The sequence below is a fragment of the Nilaparvata lugens genome, chromosome 4 (assembly GCF_014356525.2).
Source record: "Nilaparvata lugens isolate BPH chromosome 4, ASM1435652v1, whole genome shotgun sequence".
Classification (NCBI taxonomy): Eukaryota; Metazoa; Arthropoda; class Insecta; order Hemiptera; family Delphacidae; genus Nilaparvata; species Nilaparvata lugens.
In genome coordinates, this window is record NC_052507.1 from 37,037,463 (window position 1) to 37,060,905 (window position 23,443).

Consider the following 23,443-nt stretch of genomic DNA (forward strand, 5'->3'; position numbering starts at 1 on the left):
CGATTTGAATAAATCATGTATGGTGTCACTACATAAAAAAGAAATATCTCTTGAGTCTCAGTCTACTCATATTCATATATTTTGGCATCTGGCTTGTGGTCAATTTTTCACGAAACAAAATTATTCAGAATGAGTGATTGGTCAATAATGTGTAGAAGATTAATGTTGCTCTAATAACTTTCTGTGCATCGTAACTAATTAAAATTATTGAATCCAAGCTACAAGCTTATATATATAAAAAGTCTAATGGTAACTGAGACTAATTCGTTGGCTGAATTAGGGTTCCATATTAGAAAAAGCATTTCAACACAACAATCTTTTGAAATTTGCACAAGTACGAAATACGTGAAAATTTGGAAGCTCGTAGAAGATACCTACGGAATCAAGGTTGAGAGTGGTAAAGATGAGTTTTTCTATTCGATTTACTAGCTCTTCGGAAATATATATCGGGTGAGGTATATAGACTATGAGGGGCTCCCCATAGTAATAAAGCCATGATAAGATTCTTTTATAATGATTAATAACATATTTTGGGGCTCCCCATAGTAATAAAGCCATAATAAGATTTTTCATAATAATTAAACCATTTTCGCTGATCTCCAAGAAAATAAAAGTAGGGTAATAATTGCAGCCAAGATTTGTATTGTTATTGTAACATCAAGTAAACTATGTTGCCAAACAGTAATAGTATGACCGAACTAAACCAGTCCATCCATCAAATTCTCCAACACTCTTGGATCCTTTTGTCTCCTTCTTCCTCTTCCTCTTTCCGCTCGTTCCTTCTCCGTCTCCTGCGGCACATCTCCTCCACACTCTCCTTCCGCTATCAAAATTGAAACTTGGCAGCGTCAGATAATAATATAATGTCGTCGTCGTCGTCTTCGTGGGTAGTCAGCACCGTGCCTGCCATTTATTTACATTTAAGTCGGCAACTGGTCCGTGAACTTGTCCTCATCCTCCTCCTCCTCCTCCTACTACTACTACTACTACTCTCCTCCTCCATCATCAAGGGTCTGAGAGACAAGTTTCCTACTGCTGCTTCTGCTATGCTAAGGAAGCTATGCTGTGCTATGCTACAAAGCAGCAGAATAAATATCAGATCTGACCCCGTCTTAGCCGCGCAACCAGAACGGGTTTACGGTTGAACGACCCAAGTCCGCCCGCCTGCTGAGTTTGGCTCAGAGGATCGGTGCAAAACAAAAATCAAAACGATCATAAGGAAGTACGAAAGTAAGAAATAAGTAAGAAACTGCAATGCTCTTGAATTTGGAATTGTCAAAAAATAAAGTAAAACTCAGATAGCGTCATACAAGTACGTTAGATTTGTAAATTTTGCAATAAAAATATGAACCCAGAGTTAAATGTAGAATGATAATATAATATCTATCTATATGATTAAATTTGTAAATTTGCAATAAAATATGAACCCAGAGATAAATGGAGAATGATAATATCTATCTATATAATGGGATGATATAGAAATAATTTCCCAACTGACAAATTACTAGTAAAACATAATTATTAGTGTCATTCAACTCATGAATGCTTCTTGAAGGCTTTATTTTTAGTTACACAGTATAATTCCAAAATAAAAATGAAAACATTCCAACGTTTAATCCAGTGCTAATTCCTTCAAAAAATGTGAAAAGTCTAAACCTCTTCACAAGAATCTGTGGAATCATTGGCGTAAGCTTCCGATGAAATAATTATTGTTGAGTATAAGTCTGTCAATATGACTTGAAATTTTCTCCAAGAATGAGAAGCTCAAATAATAAATTGTGAAAGCACAAATCCCCACTCTGTAATGTTTTTCTGCACAGCTAAGCATAAAAAGATTACCATTAGTTCTCATAGGAATCTGCCAATGTGTGGAGCAGTGAACACTTTCGATGGTATAGGAGCCAATAAAAACCATTCGACCTAGCAGAGCATCAATTATTAATTTATTGGCAGACATGGGTTTATAATATTATAAAGAGTACAATGACGATGTTAATCTGGCGATCCAAGACCAAAGACACATCATTTCTGAAACATGATTGAATAAAAGCACACATATGTTTTCAAATTATACACAGTTTTATTTGGTACAGGACCATGGTTTCGTGACCACACAGGTGTGTGTCTGTGTTTTTACCTAATCATGGAACGGTTCTACAATATTGACAGTGACTCACTCGAATTTCTGAAACAGTGAAACACAATATGCATTCACTGACAATACTTCCAAAAAGCATTAAAATAGAGATAAAGAGTATGATTTTGGTTGAAGTTGAAAAATAAGTTAAAAATGGTATAATATGGGTGAAGTAATTAATAAAAGTGGAATAGGTGAGGGAGTAATAGGAGAATTCAAAGAGGAAGAAGATAGTTTGATAATGGAGTGCATATTTTGACAATACTTCTAAAAATTATTGGAATTTTCATGACCTCGCTGTAGGATGAGGAAGGAGTCAAACAAGACAAGTGAAAGAAAAAGTAGTAGAAGTGAAATAGGTGGTGAATGAAGTGAATGTGTAGGTAGAGAAGGTGGAGGAGGATGATGAGGAAGAGATAGAGGAGAGGTGGTTGAGGATGGAGGAGAGATGAAGAACGTCATCCAGCCAGGTTGTAGCAGGCAGCAGTCAGCCGCTATGCGTCTCCCGGCTTCCAAGTGTTTTCCGGCCCCTGCCACAAATCACTTACTTCTGATAGCCCTCATTGTGTTTGTCTCAGTTTGTTGTCTTATTGACACCTGCAACTCACAAGGTAGGTTAGGTTACTTCAATATAATGGTAGTCTAAGATCTTTTTCGAATTTATCGAAAAATTCTAGGGTTGTTGTGGATTCTGGCTTCCAAAAGTGTTTTCTGGCCACTGTCTCGCTTTCACAATTATCGGGCGTGCTTTTTGGGTCTCTCTGTTTGCTGTTGTATTTTTACCTACAAATTTGAAGATTGGGTTTTAAAATTTCACCTTATAATCAAGAAAAAGGTACTTTTAAATGTTTCAAAACTTTCAGGGATTTATACCTATAATATAATAATAATTTTTATTTGTTCAATACAGTACAGTCATTATGAATCACAACTATACAATTGAACATTGTCATGTACAAAGAAAATCTTTTCAATATTTGACAAAAAAAATATTTAACATAATAAATATATATATATATATATATATATATATTATATATATATATATATATATATATATAGCCTATATGATATTACACATAATTGTCACATAAAAATTCATTCACATTATAAAAACTTTTTTCAACAAGGAACTTATGAAGATCTTTTTTGAAAGTCATGCTCTTAAAATCTATATTACCAGGCAACTTGTTTAGAAATTTTGTCCCTATGTAGCTAGTTTTTTCTCAAAAAGAGTTAGCCTGTGAGGCTGAACTATAAAGTTGTTCCTGTTCCTTGTGAAGTGTGAATGTACCTGTGCATTGGTCGTTAAACTGCCTATATTCTTAATCACATATAATAAAGTTTTAAAAATAAAAATACAAGGTACAGTGAGTATGCACAGCCTTTTAAAATAATACCCTGCTCCACCTATTCAATTTTAGTGTATGTGTTAAGTGTATAGAATATAATTATACCGTACCTTTATAGAATATTATTATCATTTCAAAAATAATTGAAAATTTGTTGAATATTATTTGTGTTGATATCAAGTTCTTTATTTAATAATTTCCAGTAATTAGCAGCTCACCTACAGCTGTAAAACTATTTATATTTCAACATCATCCCTCTCATTACTCACGCGCAATGCCAGAGCTCATTTGGATAGCATCCCCAGTAGAAGAGAGAGGAATGAATTATCAATAAGTTTGACTCCACCTTCTCAACTTTATTTAGGCGATTTAAACATATTATTGGAAATTCTTATAAGTGAAGTTCGAGATTATAAAAATGGATTAGTATTATTATGTAATATTTGGAACTTATTGATTGTTTTCATTAACTCAAGTATTGCATTATATAAAATTGAGGTATTATTTATTAACTTCACTCAACTTAAGTATTGCATTATATAAAGTCAATAAACAATACCTTAATTACTGTATATAATGCAATACTTAAGCTAAGTGAGAACAATCAATAATATTTTTTAAATATGACATAATAATACTAATCAATTTTTCTATTAATTTACAAGCTAGACATCCTATAGTGGGTATAATTTTTGGGGTTGTCTACTCGATCACACAAAATAATCATACCAAATATTTTAGACTCAGTAGGGGTATTCACAATGTTGTTTTAGCCAGCTAAAGTGCTATTTTGATAACTCTGGATTGTGAACGCCCCATCTAAAAAACCATCTGCTATTAGCTAACTGCAGTAGCGATTTTCGATTTTCTCGAAAATGGCTCCAACGATTTTGATCAAATTTAAACCTGGAATAGTCATTGATAAGCTCTATACTCTGCAACATGTCCTATATCTGTAAAAATTTCAGGAGCTTTGCCCCATCTATGCAAAGTTTGATTTTAGATTCTCAATTATCAGCCTTCATATACAATTTAAACAAAAAATTTCAAGTGGAAAAGATTGAGCATGAAAATCTCTGCAATTAATGTCCAGTAACATTTCCACCTAAAATTGAAAATAAGCTTGAAATCCGAGAAAATGTGATTATGAAATTGCAAACTGTTGGCAACTGTTGGTTCTATTAAATCATTCACTACGAAGAGATAGCAGATATAGTGTTTCCAGCGTTATTGACCTATCACCAGCTGTCTCATATCTTTGAATAGTAGACTTGAGATGCGCGAGTACACTAGCGTCAGGTGATCAATTTTCTTAACGGCAAGGAAAGTTGTGTGAGTGTGCCACACCAGATTTTTTCTAACGTACCACTATAGCATTGAGTTAACACAGACTTAGCAAATAGCTGGAGTTAGCGAATAGCTCGACTTAGCCAGCTAACTCCAGCATTGTGAATACCCCTAGTAACTTAGGCTGGTCGAACACCGGTTAATCAAGACAAGACTAGTCACGTTTAGTCACAATACATCAAACATTTGTTTATGAAGACATGTCTAATTGGAATGACTAATCAGTGTGAGATGCAACACAAGCAGCTATGTGAAGTATTGTGACTAAGCGTGTCTTGTCTTGTCTTGACTAACCGGTGTGCGCCTAGCCTTATACATTGGTATGAGATGTGTTCAACATTGCATAAACCGATAATATTCGAGCTCCAATTGAGAAGTGAAAAATTCTGTCCTGTTTATTCGTATTTCAACTACGAGTATGATAGAGGTGCAGTTATGAGAGTTCATTAATAATTTTAAAGTTGATGTAGGATTGAATTATTGGGAATCTACAAGTACAATGTAATTTAAAAACGTACCGTACCGACTCTATCAATAATAAATAACACATTATGCTCAAATATTTCAATACTCACTAGTTTATTACAGTAAGTATTATTGGTTCATCCAAATTTTCTGATCTTATAAATTTAACTTATATTTTTTAACATCGCTTCAAGATAAACTATCAAATAACTAAGATCAGACTTTTGTATATTTTATCTTTTTTTTCAATAAATCGATTTTTTATCCATGTAAAAGAATCAGAAATAAGATTGTCAGTTTTGACCAGATAAAAATAAGTTTATTTATTGTTTTTTCCTTAGACCCACTTGAATTTTGTATTTTCCTACCCTTCAACATAAATAAGTTACTCAAAATGCATTGTATTAATGTCTTATTGTGTTATGACTGAGATTTTCACATAATACCCTCTCATACTCTATCCAAATGGTGATAATTGTTTTTAATGACAAGTCTCATACAAATTATTGTATAGCTACTCCACACATATCTTATCTCGTTAAAAATATGATAAATAGAACCAGTTCGATTCATAACTATTATTCCAGAGATATTTTCCATCATCACCCTATAAAATGTGCGTTAAAATAGTTTTTTATTCATATAATTATCACAAGGTCATTTTAAGTGAAAAGTTTCACTTAGTTGTTTGCATCATTGCATGCTGAAGTAGTTTGAGATGAGAAGCATGCAATTTTCATGTTCAAACCAGTCCTCTTCACTCAATCGAATAGTTGAATCTATAAAACTAGTTTATTCATAGAACGCAGTGAACTATAAAAACGAGGACAAGTTCATGATTCAAACAGTAATTAGTATGTCTTTCCATCCAAATTATTCTTCAGTTACGAAATAGTTGGAAGTAACAACTGGAAACCTGATTTTTTATGTGAACTCTATATATAATTATATAGGTTTAAAACTCAAGTTTATCATTTTGAAGGTGTACAGTAAGGTATAAATCCTTGATTTGCGAAATGGGCGTCAAGAAAAGGACTAGGAAATCTGAAGAAACAATTTATTGCTTTTCAGTATAGCCTATTCTTAATTCTTAAACTTAATGAAACATCACATTTTCGCAATTTCTTTCTGAAAGTATATTGTTGTTTTTATGATAATTGTCACTATTATTATGAACTTGGAACTATTTTGATAATTATATTTTTCATAATAGTTTTGTCATTTTGTGGTTTGTTTCACCAATTAAATGTATTGTGAAGTGAATGAGTCTATACAGTACCACCTTTGAGGAGAGAAAACTTATTAGACTTATATTTAAACTATTGAGAATGTTTTATTCTATGCTTTGAGGTAGTGCCGATAAACAACGAAACTATTCAGCCTAGAAAATCTCGTGAATTTGGATTATTTTTATGAGTATCGACTGATAAACTACCTAATAGTAGTGTTATTGTTAATCTCTATATCTATAAAAGGTTGAGCCCCGACAAACTGAAATCACACCACAGCCCAAACTGCTGTCCCTAAAAACTTGAAATTTTGCACGATTGTTTATGGTAGCCTCAAAACATCCACTAAGAGAGGATTTTCAGAAATTTGCCCCCCTGAGGGAGCTGGGGCCCCCCAAAAATGTTGTACTTTTTAACCGCTCATTCCACAGCAAAGTCATGAGGAACTTCTTTGTTCAGCTACGGAAAATAATTCGATCTATCCAGAAAAATTCCAATCAGGAGCACAGGGGTGTTCAGGAGAGGGCTTTTTTCGAAAATTTTTATGTAAAATGACACTACAGCTAAAACTGATTGGCCTACAGACTTAAAACTTTGCACAAATATTCTTCAAACATGCTAGACACGCACTAAGAACAGATCTTGAGAAATTTTGCCTCTAAGGATTTCTAAGGATGGAAAAGGATCCTATTGAGTAAGGTTATGAACATAGTAAGGTAAACGCCATATGAAACTGAGATAATTGACACATGATATTCTAACATATGTTGTAATCATTGGAAAGCTTAAAATGATCTTATCAATCAGCTGATCGAATTAATTCGTAAATCGAGTACGCGAGCTTGCCACGTGTGTGTTTCATTGTTGTATTCTTGGCCAGTTCGGTTTGCGCCTTCTTTCAGCTGTATGGAGTCTCATACATTCGGATTAGAACAGAGCACAGAGATTTTCTTTGGTTAGGAGTTTGTTGATAATTTTTTTTTCAAATTCAAATTCTATCGCCATCAAAAATCATATTGAAAACTTTCTTAATAGACAACAAGATTTCAAAAAAAATGTCGCACATATACCTACATTTATTTGTAGCACGGCCAGAAAAAGGCGCAAACCTTAGCCGTGAGTCCATTCAATATAACTTATATATTTTTTTGTTAATATTTTATGAATAAAAAGTACGAGTTGATGAGAGATGTGAGTAATTTCTTATATTTGATCCAAATGGTTATTCATGTTGTAGTAGTCAGGGTCACTGCAATCAAAATTTTTTAATTCTGTAGATAATAAATTTCATATGTATTTTTGAGTAGAATTGAATTACTAAAACGTATTGATTCATTGATTGTCCATAATGTATTCAGTGTCCATGGTGAAAGTGATTGAAATACTCAAAACTAATGGCTTACTGGACCCTCATAGAATTTATAGTATTCCTGGTGATTGAGCCTGTCTTTTTTAAGCGTTGACTATAAATAATAAAGCTTAATTTACAACTAGCCTACCCGGCGAACTTCATACCGCCAAAAGGTCAATGTATCTCATATGTCACACTTGCCTTTGTTTGGTGAATCATGAAATTCATTTGTCAATCAATATTTTTATTTACATCTCAATACGTACTTCCTATCCCTAAATGCTTAGACATGCAGCATTCATTATTCCGAAAACATATTCTACTCAATCAATTGGTAGTAATATCTATCAGTAAAGTGTTGAATTGAAAAAAATAGATTGGTTAAATCAGTGTTTCAGAAATGAATTCAATGTTTTCATAGTTGTTGATTGTCAATAGATGGTCCAGGAAATATGCGATGTACGATGAATCACACAGAATTCCATATTCTTTCCATCTTCCATCTTAGGATGAATATAAGCTAAGCTAAATTCAAAAATTTTTAAATTATTCTTCCATTCTTTCGTAATTATTGGATGCAATATGAACAACTCTCTTTCATGAGGTGAATATTTTTTTCCAACATTTTCCAGTTTTTCAATGATAGGGGAGTGATAATTATTTGTATAGGTCTTCTAAGGAACGATTATCTACAGCTGGTACCAATCAACTATAATAACTTCAACTCCAAATTGCCGTTTTAATACCAGTAAACAATTTATCACAGGGTGACGTGTTTATTAAACAGCTGGTAACTTCAGATGCTCAATCATATGATCACAATATGATCTTGAATCATGATCATCTTTCCGTTCTTCGGTAGCCGCTCTGTCGACAATTTATTTTGAAAACATAGGTCTGTAAAATGGATTAATAAATAATTATTATCCCCCCCCCCTAATAAAATTTATCTTCAGAAACCATACCCAATATTCACACATTATATTCCCAAAGTTTCATGTCGTTATGTCAAGTAGTTTTCAAGTCTATAGGGAACAAACAAACATACGACCACACACAAACAGACATTCATTTTTATGTATATAGATTTACATTCGGCTCAAACAAAAGTCTCTCTAAATGGAGGTAGAATGATAAGGTTGACAACTTTCAGTTCTGTTGTTTTAACATTTTTTTTCAAATCACTATCAAAAATTTCATGTATAAACCAATTATTGTGTTTGAGACACTTCTGGCGCTATCATAGTTTCACTACTATTCTATTCCACAGTCCTATCTCTTGCAGTCGTTAATTATATCTATAATAAAGTAAAAAGCTTGCTTATACACGTACGGGATAGGAAAATTATGCTTGACGCATCATCACGTCAAAGCTACTTTCAATTTTGCATGTAGATTCTTAATTAACCAAGGATGGTTATAGGCCTATTTTCAATTCTTCAAAATTTCATTACGTCAAGTTTTCAGTTTGTCAAGTTTCAAAATAGATCCATGCGGAGCACGGGTTTCTGCTAGTCATTTCATATTTTACTGTCTTTGACTATGATATCTGATGAAATATTTTTCATTAATGCCAATCAGAATATCAATAATAACAATAATCAGGTTTTAGGTATATAAGGCGAGACAATCATGTTTTCTTAATTAGGTACTCATGCACCAATCTAGGACTTTGGACTGAAGGTACTAATAGAAGTATACCTATTCCTGGTCTTCATGTGAAGTGTACTATACATAGGCCTATTATAATTTATTATCAATGCAGCATTCCTCATCGATAGTGAAGTCCACGTTATAATGGCAGTATTTGATTAACATTGGTGATGCATTATTATTGATATACTATTCTTGTCTATCATTTGACAAAGCAGATAGCACTATATTTTTCTTGCCCTACAACGTTGCCAGATCGTTTTTTGTCAATGTAGGAATATAATTAATTGTGTAACAAAATATTTAATCTCGATTATAAAAATGCATTATTTGATAATTAAAAAATATTTTTTATGACTAATAAAATATAATTGATCATTTTTAACAAGAATTAACAGTCGTTATATCGATTTATTCATTGATACTGTATGGCTTTTATCGGCAGCTTTTATTTAATTCATTTATTTTATTCCTGAGCTTTTATTTAAGAAAATTGATTTCTATACACGAATTCACAATTGATATAAAAAACAGTTGATATTACATCAGATTTGCCGGTATCAAATATCATATGTAGAAGGCAGTGGCTTGGCAGAGAATCGGCAACGCTGTTCTCCTATCTTTCTCCACTGCCATTATAACGCGAACCTCACAAAAGTACAAGTAGTACATAAATTTGTCCTCACGTTGAACATTCATTTTTTGTCATATACTCATAAAAATAATTTATCATAATAGTCGAACATATTTTTCCAGATACAGATTTAGATCCGTATACATTCATTTTTTTCCATTCATATTCATAAAATTAATAATCGGAAACATTTTCCAGATTTAGATATAGAAACTGAAGAAGAACTGCTAAGAAAAGTACCGAATCGTAGGAAAGGTTCATCACCATCGAAATGCATCAAAACTGGCGAGAAGATCACCAACTCAAGCAACAACGTGAACGACACGGAGGCGGCCCAGACCATAGTGCCAACCAAAGTGGTCAAATCCAAGCCGGCCAAACCCAGCAAGCGGCCGGGAGCGCCGTCAAAAGTCATCAACAAACGACATCAGGTGAAGCCGTTGACAATCAACGACGCCAACCGTTTTCTCAACAACGCGTTGCCCAAAAAACGCGTTGACCGTTGTCCGTTGTGCGACTCGTCCGTCTACAGCTACTGCAGCGATAAACTGCTTCATGATGCCTGCTGTTGTCTCAGTCCATACGGTAAATGCTAATTACTAGTTATTTGTTTAGTGTTGATTATTCTATTTCATGTAATATCATAAATAGGTTATGAAATGATTACTTTATTAAGAGGTACTTAAGGCATTAGTTACACTTATATATCTCACATATTATTGTACTGATGCAAGATCCTTGAGACAATGAGCCTACCTGGGGTATGATGTAATTCATAAAAACAAGAATACAAACTGAATCAGCATGACGATATATTACACCAAGAAGGTTTACTACCCTTTCTGTGAAAATTGTTTTCAATAAACCGACTTGAATTTGCACTGATTTATTGTAAAACAAGAGAAACCCTGTTTCTGTTGCTATACCATTATCAACATAAGTAAACTCAAAAGTTTACTGGAAAAATCTTTTTTAATAAATAATTGTTTTTAACAATTTCAAGTCTTCTCGCTTAGTATGGATTCTATTCCAACATAACTTCACTACAATAAGAAATATTTCTGCATTCCTGATTCGAAATCATATTCATGTATAATAAGCTGGTAAATTATTTACTGTAATCAGTCGGATGAGAACAGAAAATTACATGAAAAACATTTGAATCACTGCAACTATTCTATTGATGACTATTTATTATCTACACTCTCTACTGTATTATTCAATTGACTACTGACTATTATTTCTGTAACAGTAACTAGTAGTGTATTTCTGTAACTATGAAGTCACTAAGAAAACTATGAATACAGTACCGTAGGCCTATTCAACCAAATACAGAGTGCAGCAGCAAAACTTCCTTTTTTCAAGTGAATACTAATAGAATACTCTTAACTAATAACTCTTTGTATAGATGGAAAAGTTTTTATTTTTTTTAATGTAGACACATATAAAGTTTTGTTTTAATTATTTTTGGATATGAAATCAGGTAGGTGACGTCCCCCATTCTCCACACACTAAGTAAACCGATTTCTGGCGTTTGTCATGACTCCAGCCTGCATTGCAGGCGTCATGTTAGCAATTTATTCTGATATTGATCTTTAAATATCAAATCCTTGGACAGCTCACATAAACAAGGGATTTCATAGACCCCCAGCCTGTCGAAATTAGGTCAGCAGGATTATGTTTCGTAGTGACATGTTTCCATGTAAAATCTGCTGTAAGATTCTGAATCGTAGAGACGCGAACCGAAACAAAGATATCTGCTCTGTTTGGCAAGGCCTTGAGCCAATTGCACACAACCTTGGAATCAGTCCACAAGATTACCCTGGAAAATTTGAGCTTGGAAGCACGAATTGTTTTCACAACTAATTTCGATGACAAATATGCTGCTTGGAGTTCCAACGAGGAATTGTGAGCAATGGTTTTATGGACGCTACCTTGGACTTTGACGTAAGCAATCTAACTTGAACCCCGTCCGATGATGAGCTGCGAACATAAAGACAAGCACCAAATGCTGTTGCGCTGGCATCAGAAAATGCATGCAGTTCCAAATCGACCTCTGAAGAGGGTGGCAAAACACAACGTGGAATCGAAACATTCGCAATGTTTGGTAAATCATGAAGTATGGATAACCATTCTGTGAGAAGCTCAGATGGTAGCTTTTGGTCCAATCAAGTTTATGGAGCCAAAGCTTTTGAAATAACAATTTGGGACGAATGACAATGGGTGAGATGAGTCCAAGCGGATCAAATATGCTAGAAATGCATGACAATAATTGACGTTTAGTGAAAGATGTTTGATGAACAACTTTTGAAATGTTGGATGAAATAGTGAGTTGATCAGCCGTAGAATTCCAAATGAGACCAAGTGCCTTACAACACTGTCGTTTGAATCAGATAATGGTCGTGATGTAGCTGTCTCGATGAGATGAGCTGGGATCGTTGAAAGTAATTCTGACGAATTAGACAACCACTTCCTGAGTTCAAAATTTCCTTTATTAAGTGTAGTAAGCAATTGATGAGCCAACTCTATGGCTGATGAAGTGAAGATGAACCACTGATAAGATCATCCACGTAAAAATCTTCCTTAATGGCTTGATGAACTGCTGATTGCAGTGAACATTCAACATCTGCTAAGTGATTGAGTGTGCGTGTAGCAAGGTATGGAGCTGAGGATGTGCCGTAAGTGACAGTATTCAAGTGATACTCTTGAATAGGTTGATTCTGATCAGATCTCCAAAAGATGCGTTGAAAATTTCTGTCATTTGGATGAACAAGAATCTGGCGGTACATTTTCGCTATATCAGCAATGAATGCGATACGATGCATACGAAATCTGAGCACTGTGTCAAACAACTCAGGCTGCACTGTTGGACCAATGTGAAGAACATCATTGAGTGATAATCCTGAAGTGGACTTCGCTGAAGCATCAAACACAACTCGAAGTTTGGTAGTCGTGGAATCTGGCTTGAAAACTGGATGATGAGGAATGTGATAATATGGATCATATGGAGATGAAGGTGGTGCAAGAGACATGTGACCTAAATCAATATATTCATCCATGAATTGTATATTGTTTCTTGAGTTCAGGATGAGTATCAAGACGTTTCTCCAGCGAGTGAAAGCGAGTCAATGCTTGTCTGAAGGATTGACCTAACGAATGAAATGAATCCTTTTTCGGCAAGGCTAGAAAATCTGCCATCATCTTGACGTTGAACATTCTCAATGTAGTGCTGCTCAATTTGTGCGTGTTCTGCTGGCGTGCTGGATTCAGTATCAATTTCTTCAATTCGCCAAAATTTTTCCAATTGCTTAGAGATGTCTGCGTTGGACACATGTTCAATGCTAGAAACGAAATTGGAAATGTGTTGATGGGTGACAGATGATTTATAAGCAGGAATGGAGCCCCAGACTATCCAACCTAACTTGGTATTCTGAAGAATACAGCTTTCGGACAGGCGAATTTGACCAGGTAAATGAAGCATGGCGTAGACATCAACGTTTAAGAGTATATCCACTCCTGAAATTCTGAAGAAGGTAGGATCGGCTAAAACAACATTGGGGGAATATTGAAATCTGAAAAATTAAGTCCAGATGGTGGAACACTAGGAACATTTTCTCTCTGTGACAATGCAATCAATGTGAGTTGACCAAGTTCGGTCAGGTGAGTGAATACTCAAAGATGACAAATTCAATAAGGTAGCATTACTGCCAGACACAGTGTGAACTGTGCTGCCAGTACAAATAGTGGGTAATTGAAGTTGAGTAGCTAATTGACGTGAAATAAAACAGCTGTCAGAGCCACTGTCGAGGAGTGCGCGGCAAATTACAGCTTGACCACTCTTGTCAAAGACAATCAGCTGGGCTGTAGGCATGATGCAAGTGCGTCTGCTATCAATGGATTTGATTTGTGGTGCGCTGTGGGCATAGCTGACTGTCTGATTGTGAGATTCAACCACATTGTGGCAGGCTGCAAACTGGATTGAGATGAATCAAATTGACGACTTCCCTCAGAATTTGATGACTGAGGTCTAGAGGGAATTGAATTGACAACAACACTAGAAGTCGGCAACTGCTGGACAAGGCTAGTTGATATTTGCGGCGCAGGTGAAACCATGTGTGTCATTGGCACTGCTGATTGGAGTTCATTGATGTTGGATGCACTGATGACATTTGCGATGGCTGGTTGTATTGATTATCATACCTTAATTGTTGTTGTGACTGATGAGGTATGTTATACTCACAGTACGGCATGCTCTGCGACAGATTTTTCACTGGATTGCGCGCATGGTTCGATGTTGTGACATAGTTGGACCTCTTAGGGACAGGACTTGACCCATGAAGTAGCGTGTGATGTCGTAAATTGCACGTCTTGCAGGAACCTTGACATTGGTGAGCTCGATCCCATGGCCGAATACAGTTGACACACAAGGATTTTTTCAACACAGCAGAGGTTCGCTCTGAAGTTGGAATTTTGAGAAGTTGACTACAATTGAAAATGTTGTGAGAGCCATTGCGACAAAAATAACACTCAGAAGTTGATGCTCTGTTGAAAACATTTGGTGAATTTGAAGTGTTGAAATTCATGATATTGGCTTTGGGCTGTGATGGTTGTCGACTGGTGCTAGGCTGGTTATTAGCCGGCGTATTGCGTTGCACTGATGTGTTGTTGAATGAGCTCGACATTGCTTGTGCGATTTTATGTTGCGACTCTAAAAAGTCCCAAAGGCAATCAATGGTAAGTTGAGATTTGGTAGAACAAAATCTCTCCCAATCTCTAATCGTAGCATTGTCAAATCGTGACACAGTGAGAAAAATAAAAATGAGATCTTTCACACTGATATTGAGCGCAAGGGCTTCAAGAGCAGAGATATTTGTCTTTTGATTGTCAATAAATAATCTCCACGATTGGGATGATCTACAGTCAAGTTTAGGAGGGTTGAGTATGGCTGAAATATGAGTTTCGGCAATCAATAATGAATTATCGTAACGTGAGTCAAGAGTTCCCAGGCTAACTCAAAATCTCCAGAAGGAGAATTAGAAATTCTATTAAGTGCTTCTCCAGAAAGGACTTGACGCAGGTAATGAAATTTCAATGTATTATCAAGGTTACGGTTATTGATAACAAGACTTGTAAAGGTCGATTTGAAATTGAGCCAAGCGCTGAGACTACCGTCAAATTTTGGCAATGGAATGTCCGGTAGACGAGCGCTCACCATGTGAGGAGAATCAACGTGATTTGAGTGAGATGGGGAGCTGACTTCACTTACTCTTTTAGTTTTCAATTCATATTCATATATGGCATTGGAGAGTACAGAATTGACAGTACCAAAATTCTGGCGAATTTGGTGACACAATTCAATGTCAACAGGCAAACCTTTGTTGGAAAAATTTTCAGTAGTACTATGAAAATTTTTCTTAAGCATTAACATCTCTTGTTTGAGATCTTCAGCAAAAAAATAGTCATTACGATTTTGAATTTCTTTGATAACACCATCTTGAATTAATCGAATCAATTGCTGATTGATAGTGTCAAGATTGTTAGGAATGGTGGGAGACGGACATTGTCTGACCTCACCTTGAGAAACTTCACCTTCAAGGTGACGAGCGAGTCGTTTGGATTCTCCATACTGAATTGTACAAAATATATAGACTTGAAAAAATTAATTAATATTTGAGTAATATAAGAATAGATATATGAATATAATGTTGAATGGACGTAATAAAACGATGTAACACAATAACTAGCGCAATAAGTACACAATGGTTGATTATAGAAATTGTCAATGAAACTAATCGGTTGATTGTTTGAATAAATGAATGTCGTCAATGGTTTGTTGACTAATTGCGTAAAAATTAATGATAATTGCACAATGAAAATTGCTTGTCAAGATAGCACCAAATGCGTGGTAAGTATTAATATTTGCATGAATTCAATGCATTTAAAAATATTAAGTAAATTGATGAATAGATAAGTCTCTTGAAATAGCAAGAATTGATTAGTAATCCTAAAAAATTTATGACGCTCACAGAGAAAAGATATTACAAAAGGTATGTCGGTAAAATGAATTTACAGAGTTGATAAATGGTTCGGTCTTACAAATTGAATAGCCAGCGACTGATTCGGTCCCCAGATGAGTTGCCTTTAGACTTGGCAAGATGCGAGGTGCAGCAGTGTTCTGAATGCTTCTGTGCTTGGAATCGGCTCTCGCTCAGGTCTGGGTCCACGAACAGTTTACAGGTTGGCTGGTTCACTGCGCCGATACAACGTAGTGTACCTTTCTGGCCACAGTGCTGGTTCACCCTTCGATAACTGAAATATATACGAGTATTATCAGAATGATGTAAGACTAATGTATGCTAGAATGCAGTTGATAAACATGGACGATGACTGCTCTACCTGTATTGGGTATATTCAACTAACTACAGAGGACTTAAAAAGAATTAAGGTACCCAAAGAGAAACTTGAAAATTAGCAATCCAATAAAATAGTTACGAATCACCACAGGATGCCAGACGATCCGTGCCCGTACGAGGACCAAGAAAAATTCGGCCCGGAGTAACCAAGAAATAATGTTGACTGTCAGTAGACCGGGTTGTAAGGCCGATCTGCAAAGTAGTGGACTGTGAAAGTGTATAGATGAGATCTATATCTGATCTAGCACTGACAGCTTTTCATTATTTGCTATGAGCGGATTTACAAACCTTGAATGTGTAGATCCGAAAAAATACCTCTGGTTTACTGTGCGTCTGAGCACAAGTAAAACGCACAAAAGTAGTGCAATAATGATGACTAATAATTAAAGAATAATAGATAATAAGTTTCTTATTATCCGTATGTAATGCTGATATTTGAATGTAACTATTGGAATGCTTAAAATTAATGTAGTTGTAATGAAAATAAAAAGAATTAGTAATGCACTCAAGTAGTTTATTGTACCTAGACTTTTTGCTAGTACGTTTAAGAATACTGATACAATGTTTCAAAACGATGTTACCTCTGTGAGCGCAAAAGATTGAGTAAAATACAAAAATAAGTTGGGATATCAATGTTAATGTTGAAATACACAAAGAGTATATTGATGCTGAAACTAATAATAAACAATAGATGATAATGAATAATGAGAATGTAAAAAGCATGTTTAGAACAAAAATGAATAAAAATCTTAACCTGACTAATAAAAACAGTCGAGAGACAAAAATCCTAGATAAAAGTCCTGCAAAATTCTTAGTAATCTTAAAGGTAAGAAAAACAGAAATTATATGAATATGAACAACTCTCTTTCATGAGGTGAATATTTTTTCCAACATTTTCCAGTTTTTCAATGATAGGGGAGTGATAATTATTTGTATAGGTCTTCTAAGGAACGATTATCTACAGCTGGTACCAATCAACTATAATAACTTCAACTCCAAATTGCCGTTTTAATACCAGTAAACAATTTATCACAGGGTGACGTGTTTATTAAACAGCTGGTAACTTCAGATGCTCAATCATATGATCACAATATGATCTTGAATCATGATCATCTTTCCGTTCTTCGGTAGCCGCTCTGTCGACAATTTATTTTGAAAACATAGGTCTGTAAAATGGATTAATAAATAATTATTATCCCCCCCCCCTAATAAAATTTATCTTCAGAAACCATACCCAATATTCACACATTATATTCCCAAAGTTTCATGTCGTTATGTCAAGTAGTTTTCAAGTCTATAGGGAACAAACAAACATACGACCACGCACAAACAGACATTCATTTTTATGTATATAGATTTACATTCGGCTCAAACAAAAGTCTCTCTAAATGGAGGTAGAATGATAAGGTTGACAACTTTCAGTTCTGTTGTTTTAACATTTTTTTTCAAATCACTATCAAAAATTTCATGTATTAACCAATTATTGTGTTTGAGACACTTCTGGCGCTATCATAGTTTCACTACTATTCTATTCCACAGTCCTATCTCTTGCAGTCGTTAATTATATCTATAATAAAGTAAAAAGCTGGCTTATACACGTACGGGATAGGAAAATTATGCTTGACTCATCATCACGTCAAAGCTACTTTCAATTTTGCATGTAGATTCTTAATTAACCAAGGATGGTTATAGGCCTATTTTCAATTCTTCAAAATTTCATTACGTCAAGTTTTCAGTTTGTCAAGTTTCAAAATAGATCCTTGCGGAGCACGGGTTTCTGCTAGTCATTTCATATTTTACTGTCTTTGACTATGATATCTGATAAAATATTTTTCATTAATGCCAATCAGAATATCAATAATAACAATAATCAGGTTTTAGGTATATAAGGCGAGACAATCATGTTTTCTTAATTACTCATGCACCAATCTAGGACTTTGGACTGAAGGTACTAATAGAAGTATACCTATTCCTGGTCTTCATGTGAAGTGTACTATACATAGGCCTATTATAATTTATTATCAATGCAGCATTCCTCATCGATAGTGAAGTCCACGTTATAATGGCAGTATTTGATTAACATTGGTGATGCATTATTATTGATATACTATTCTTGTCTATCATTTGACAAAGCAGATAGCACTATATTTTTCTTGCCCTACAACGTTGCCAGATCGTTTTTTGACAATGTAGGAATATAATTAATTGTGTAACAAAATATTCAATCTCAATTATAAAAATGCATTATTTGATCATTAAAAAATATTTTTTATGACTGATAAAATATAATTGATTATTTTTAACAAGAATTAACAGTCATTGATATCAATTTATTCATTGATACTGTATGGCTTTTATCGGCAGCTTTTATTTAATTCATTTATTTTATTCCTGAGCTTTTATTTAAGAAAATTGACTTCTATGCACGAATTCACAATTGATATAAAAAACAGTTGATATTACATCAGATTTGCCGGTATCAAATATCATATGTAGAAGGCAGTGGCATGGCAGAGAATCGGCAACGCTGTTCTCTTATCTTTCTCCACTGCCATTATAACGCGAACCTCACAAAAGTACAAGTAGTACATAAATTTGTCCTCACGTTGAACATTCATTTTTTGTCATATACTCATAAAAATAATTTATCATAATAGTCGAACATATTTTTCCAGATACAGATTTAGATCTGTATACATTCATTTTTTTTTCATTCATATTCATAAAATTAATAATCGAAAACATTTTCCAGATTTAGATATAGAAACTGAAGAAGAACTGCTAAGAAAAGTACCGAATCGTAGGAAAGGTTTATCACCATCGAAAGGCATCAAAACTGGCGAGAAGATCACCAACTCAAGCAACAACGTGAACGACACGGAGGCGGCCCAGACCATAGTGCCAACCAAAGTGGTCAAATCCAAGCCGGCCAAACCCAGCAAGCGGCCGGGAGCGCCGTCAAAAGTCATCAACAAACGACATCAGGTGAAGCCGTTGACAATCAACGACGCCAACCGTTTTCTCAACAACGCGTTGCCCAAAAAACGCGTTGACCGTTGTCCGTTGTGCGACTCGTCCGTCTACAGCTACTGCAGCGATAAACTGCTTCATGATGCCTGCTGTTGTCTCAGTCCATACGGTAAATGCTAATTACTAGTTATTTGTTTAGTGTTGATTATTCTATTTCATGTAATATCATAAATAGGTTATGAAATGATTACTTTATCAAGAGGTGTTAAGGAAGAATTTCGCATTTATGCAGCAGCAAAATTATACAGAGATGAATATAATCTAAATGAACACAAACAACCCAAATTCTATAGAATTGCAATTATTATTAAAATTTGCAGTTCAAGAAAATAAATCATATGAATATATACGAACACATAATCATAAACAAGAAATTAGTGATAGTACAGTATTTATTATCTATTTTATTCACTCACTTGAAAATTGAATAAATATTGTATGTTGAAACATGTTATGAATGAGAGCTTTAAAAAAGGGTACTTGAATTTTTAATTTGTAGGTAAGTAAGAGTAGCCCTCGTCACTAAAAAGTTCTCTATACTCTATCAAGGTATGGAAAAATACACAACTGGAATACATTACGGTAGACTTGGTAATGTACTGTACTGATAACATTTTCTCTGCATGTCCTTAATTTACAAAAATACGTAGAGAATAAAAAAAAACATAAAATAGGTACACTAAACTTTGATCATGGTGTAGATGATATTTACTCTGCTCAATCCTACATGAGACAATAACTTGGAAGAGTACGGTGTTCAATATTGAAATCGATAGTCCATTATGAAATGAATGAAAATTATAATATTGATCATTGATCAATATTATTTGATATATGAAAGTAAAGTTTAGAATTTGAGATGAAATAATTTACTAGTAACAATGTATATCTAAACACCTCAATTTATTAGAAATTTATGAGGACTCAATTTATTTATTGCAAGGACTCAATCGAATTAAAATGTTGTATTTAATGTAATCTCATTAATTATTATTGATAAAAAACATAAGTGTAAATTATCTACTGACTAATTCTGAAAGTACAAGTCCATTCTAGGAAAATTATTGAAAAATTATAATTACAAGTCCATTCTAGGAAAATTATTGAAAAATTATAATTACAAGTCCATTCTAGGAAAATTATTGAAAAATTATAATTACAAGTCCATTCTAGGAAAATTATTGAAAAATTATAATCTTAAATTTTGAGAATAAATTCATAATATTTTGGGTAGACTAAATACCGTAAGTGATGGATACACAACCTTGCATTGAAGTTACAGTATTAAATATACATAAAGTTAGGTGTTGATGAGTTCACTGATCTCGAATTCACTTAATACATCATGAGTTTTACAGCAGGCCCGTAGCCAGGAGGGGAGGGGGAGCTGAAGCCCCTCAAGTTCCAGCTCCAACCCTCATAAATAAATTTGTCAGATATTTCTATCAACATTTTTTCATTGATATTTTTAATGTTTTCATTGAATATTAATGGATAACTGTATTAGTACACCCTACAAGATCTTGAGAGGGTATATTGTACATTAACTGGATCTGAAGTAGATAACAGAATCTACTTTAGGCCAAATCATTACCTACCTAGTGTATTGAATACCATGCCAGTTATCATGTGCCGTGGTCCCTTGACAGTGGTGAATTTTCAAAATTTTCTGTTTATTTTTTTCTAATAAAAAGCTGAGAAATTTCGAAAATAGGTACTTAAAACCTCTGATTTTGGGTGTATCTTTGACAATAATTTGAAGCTTTCCTACTACAACATTATTTTTTTACAACTCAGTTGAGCTTCTGTACTAAATATGAACATTCTCTGTCAATTTCCTGCCTGCCAGCGTTTATTATACTCAAGTTGAAAAAGTTTAAATAGTCAGTCTGTAGCTATATTTGGAAGTAAAAACATTGACTTATTCATCATTATTTGTGTGTGATGTGAATAAGATAGCCAATCGACCATCCACTATATCATAAATGTTTACTCTTCATTTACTTTTTCATGGACAGTAATACAGTATCAATATGAAATGCACATAGAGTTAGGTCCCCACTCCTCATGGAATATTCGTAAGATAATACTCGATCAGGAATGAATATTCCTAAAAATCAGTGTTGCTCATTCCAACTTCATAAGGTAGTACCGTAGCCTACCTAAACAACAACAGCACTAAATAGGCATAGTAACAAAAAACACTCAGCTATTAAATCAAAATTATCCTATAGTTTCCAGTTAGATATTCAACTACTAACTATCTGCAATAATAAATTTCATTCATTCATTTATCAATGAAATAATTATTACCTTGATATTCATCAAATAATATAACCTTTATTGCAGCACTCAAACAAACAATTAGTTTAAAAGTTGTTATAAAGATATAAAATAAAATGTTCGTTATAAAAATGCTTAATTAGTGCTTAATTGCTGTGATATACAGTATATGTTTTTCATTTTTTTATTTAATTACAGAAACTGCCCTGCCTTATCAGTGCCAATATGCGGATTGCAGCTTCCTACATGCCAACTCCTGTCGTGAACATCATCTTATAACATCATGCTGTTGTGATAAAGTTGTCTACCTTTAGAAAGTAATCCTCAATGAAAAGCTGGCCAATCAACACGGGATAAATGTTCTTAAAAAGAAAATATTGATATTATTATCAATCGAGGAGATACAAAGAATTTTAATGCATGTTAGAAAATCCAAATAGATTCAAGATTCTTCATTAGTGAGATATTTTAGAATGTATAAGATCGTCATATAAAACATAAAAATACAATGTAGCCGAATAGAATAGTTTCAGAGATTTGAGTAATCGAGAGAAATTCTTAATATCTTGTACCATACACAATTGATGGACTTTTGTATGCATATTCGATCACTGGATCACTCATATTTTTCTTTCTTTCCATGGGAATAAATCTTCATAATTTTCACTCAACGATTTAATTTTATTTTTAGAAGCTCATTTCTACTTAACGTATCCTACACAATATTTTACACCATAGCATAATATCGGAGCCAAGCCTCTGATAATAAATCTTAAATTTATTATTCTTTTGATAGTCAATCTATTCGCATGATTTATAACATTTTATGAGTGTCAGTATTAATATGAAATATTTCCTCGAATTCGAATGTCGTATTTTACATTTGAAGCATGTAACACAGAATAGCTAATTTTGCAGTCCATAAAAATCAGCCTATTTTACAGTGTTGAGTGGGTATAAATACACGCTAATAAATTACGTCACGAAAAATGCCAACACCCATTTGCACTCATGGAAGAACTTTGCTTCTGGCTCACATTAAATATTCATACTTAGTTTAAATGAAATGGATGATTGCTTTGAGTGAAATAAGAGTATGGAGGGAGGATCAGATAATGTAGGTACAGTGCTGTGCTCTCCTACTTTAAGTAATGCACTCTCATTAATACAGCTCTGCGATGATTTTAAAAAACTGGAAACACGAGCATCGTTGGTTATTCTCTGATGTTTACTCCTTCATAGGCTAATAAGTTGTGAAAACATGAATCTAAATATTCACATTTGAGTAACATGTAAATGAGTTTATTATCATTGGAGAAAATTCTCAGTTTCATATTTATCACTCTTCTCAAGCTTGAAAAATACATTAAAATTGAACACTCTTCTGACGCTTCAAAGGAGGTAGAATTATTTTAACAAAAATTCGTCTAATAGATGTTCTTTCGGATAACCTTTCTACTTCATCTTTCAGTAGTCTATCTGTTACTGTGAACAAAGTGCTCCAATAAGGAATATGAGATGTCCTGTTTCTTGAGAAAACTGAAAAATG

General features: G+C 34.0%; 1 protein-coding gene across 2 annotated transcripts; it reads left to right on the plus strand.

Moving 5' to 3' along the window:
- Window positions 1-2,523: 2,523 nt before the first annotated feature.
- On the plus strand, window positions 2,524-22,565 carry LOC111055901. 2 transcript variants are annotated; one of them, XM_022343209.2, is made up of 3 exons: window positions 2,524-2,748; window positions 19,334-19,720; window positions 22,093-22,565. In XM_022343209.2, the coding sequence occupies exons 1-3, from the start codon at window positions 2,586-2,588 to the stop codon at window positions 22,206-22,208; spliced, it is 666 nt and encodes a 221-aa protein (XP_022198901.2). In that variant the 5' UTR covers window positions 2,524-2,585; the 3' UTR covers window positions 22,209-22,565. The 2 variants fall into 2 exon arrangements, with proteins under 2 accessions (XP_022198901.2, XP_039283332.1); XM_039427398.1 differs by lacking the exons at window positions 19,334-19,720; window positions 22,093-22,565 and adding an exon at window positions 10,367-10,775 and having other exon boundaries at window positions 2,571-2,748.
- Window positions 22,566-23,443: the final 878 nt, after the last annotated feature.

What these genes read in the sequence shown, in the direction of transcription:
- LOC111055901 (XM_022343209.2), top strand. Translation starts at nt 2,586, where the DNA reads ATGAAGAACGTCATCCAGCCAGGTTGTAGCAGGCAGCAGTCAGCCGCT. An exon ending in TGACACCTGCAACTCACAAG is followed by an intron (nt 2,749 to 19,333) that starts GTAGGTTAGGTT and finishes AACATTTTCCAG; the next exon opens with ATTTAGATATAGAAACTGAA. An exon ending in CTGTTGTCTCAGTCCATACG is followed by an intron (nt 19,721 to 22,092) that starts GTAAATGCTAAT and finishes ATTTAATTACAG; the next exon opens with AAACTGCCCTGCCTTATCAG.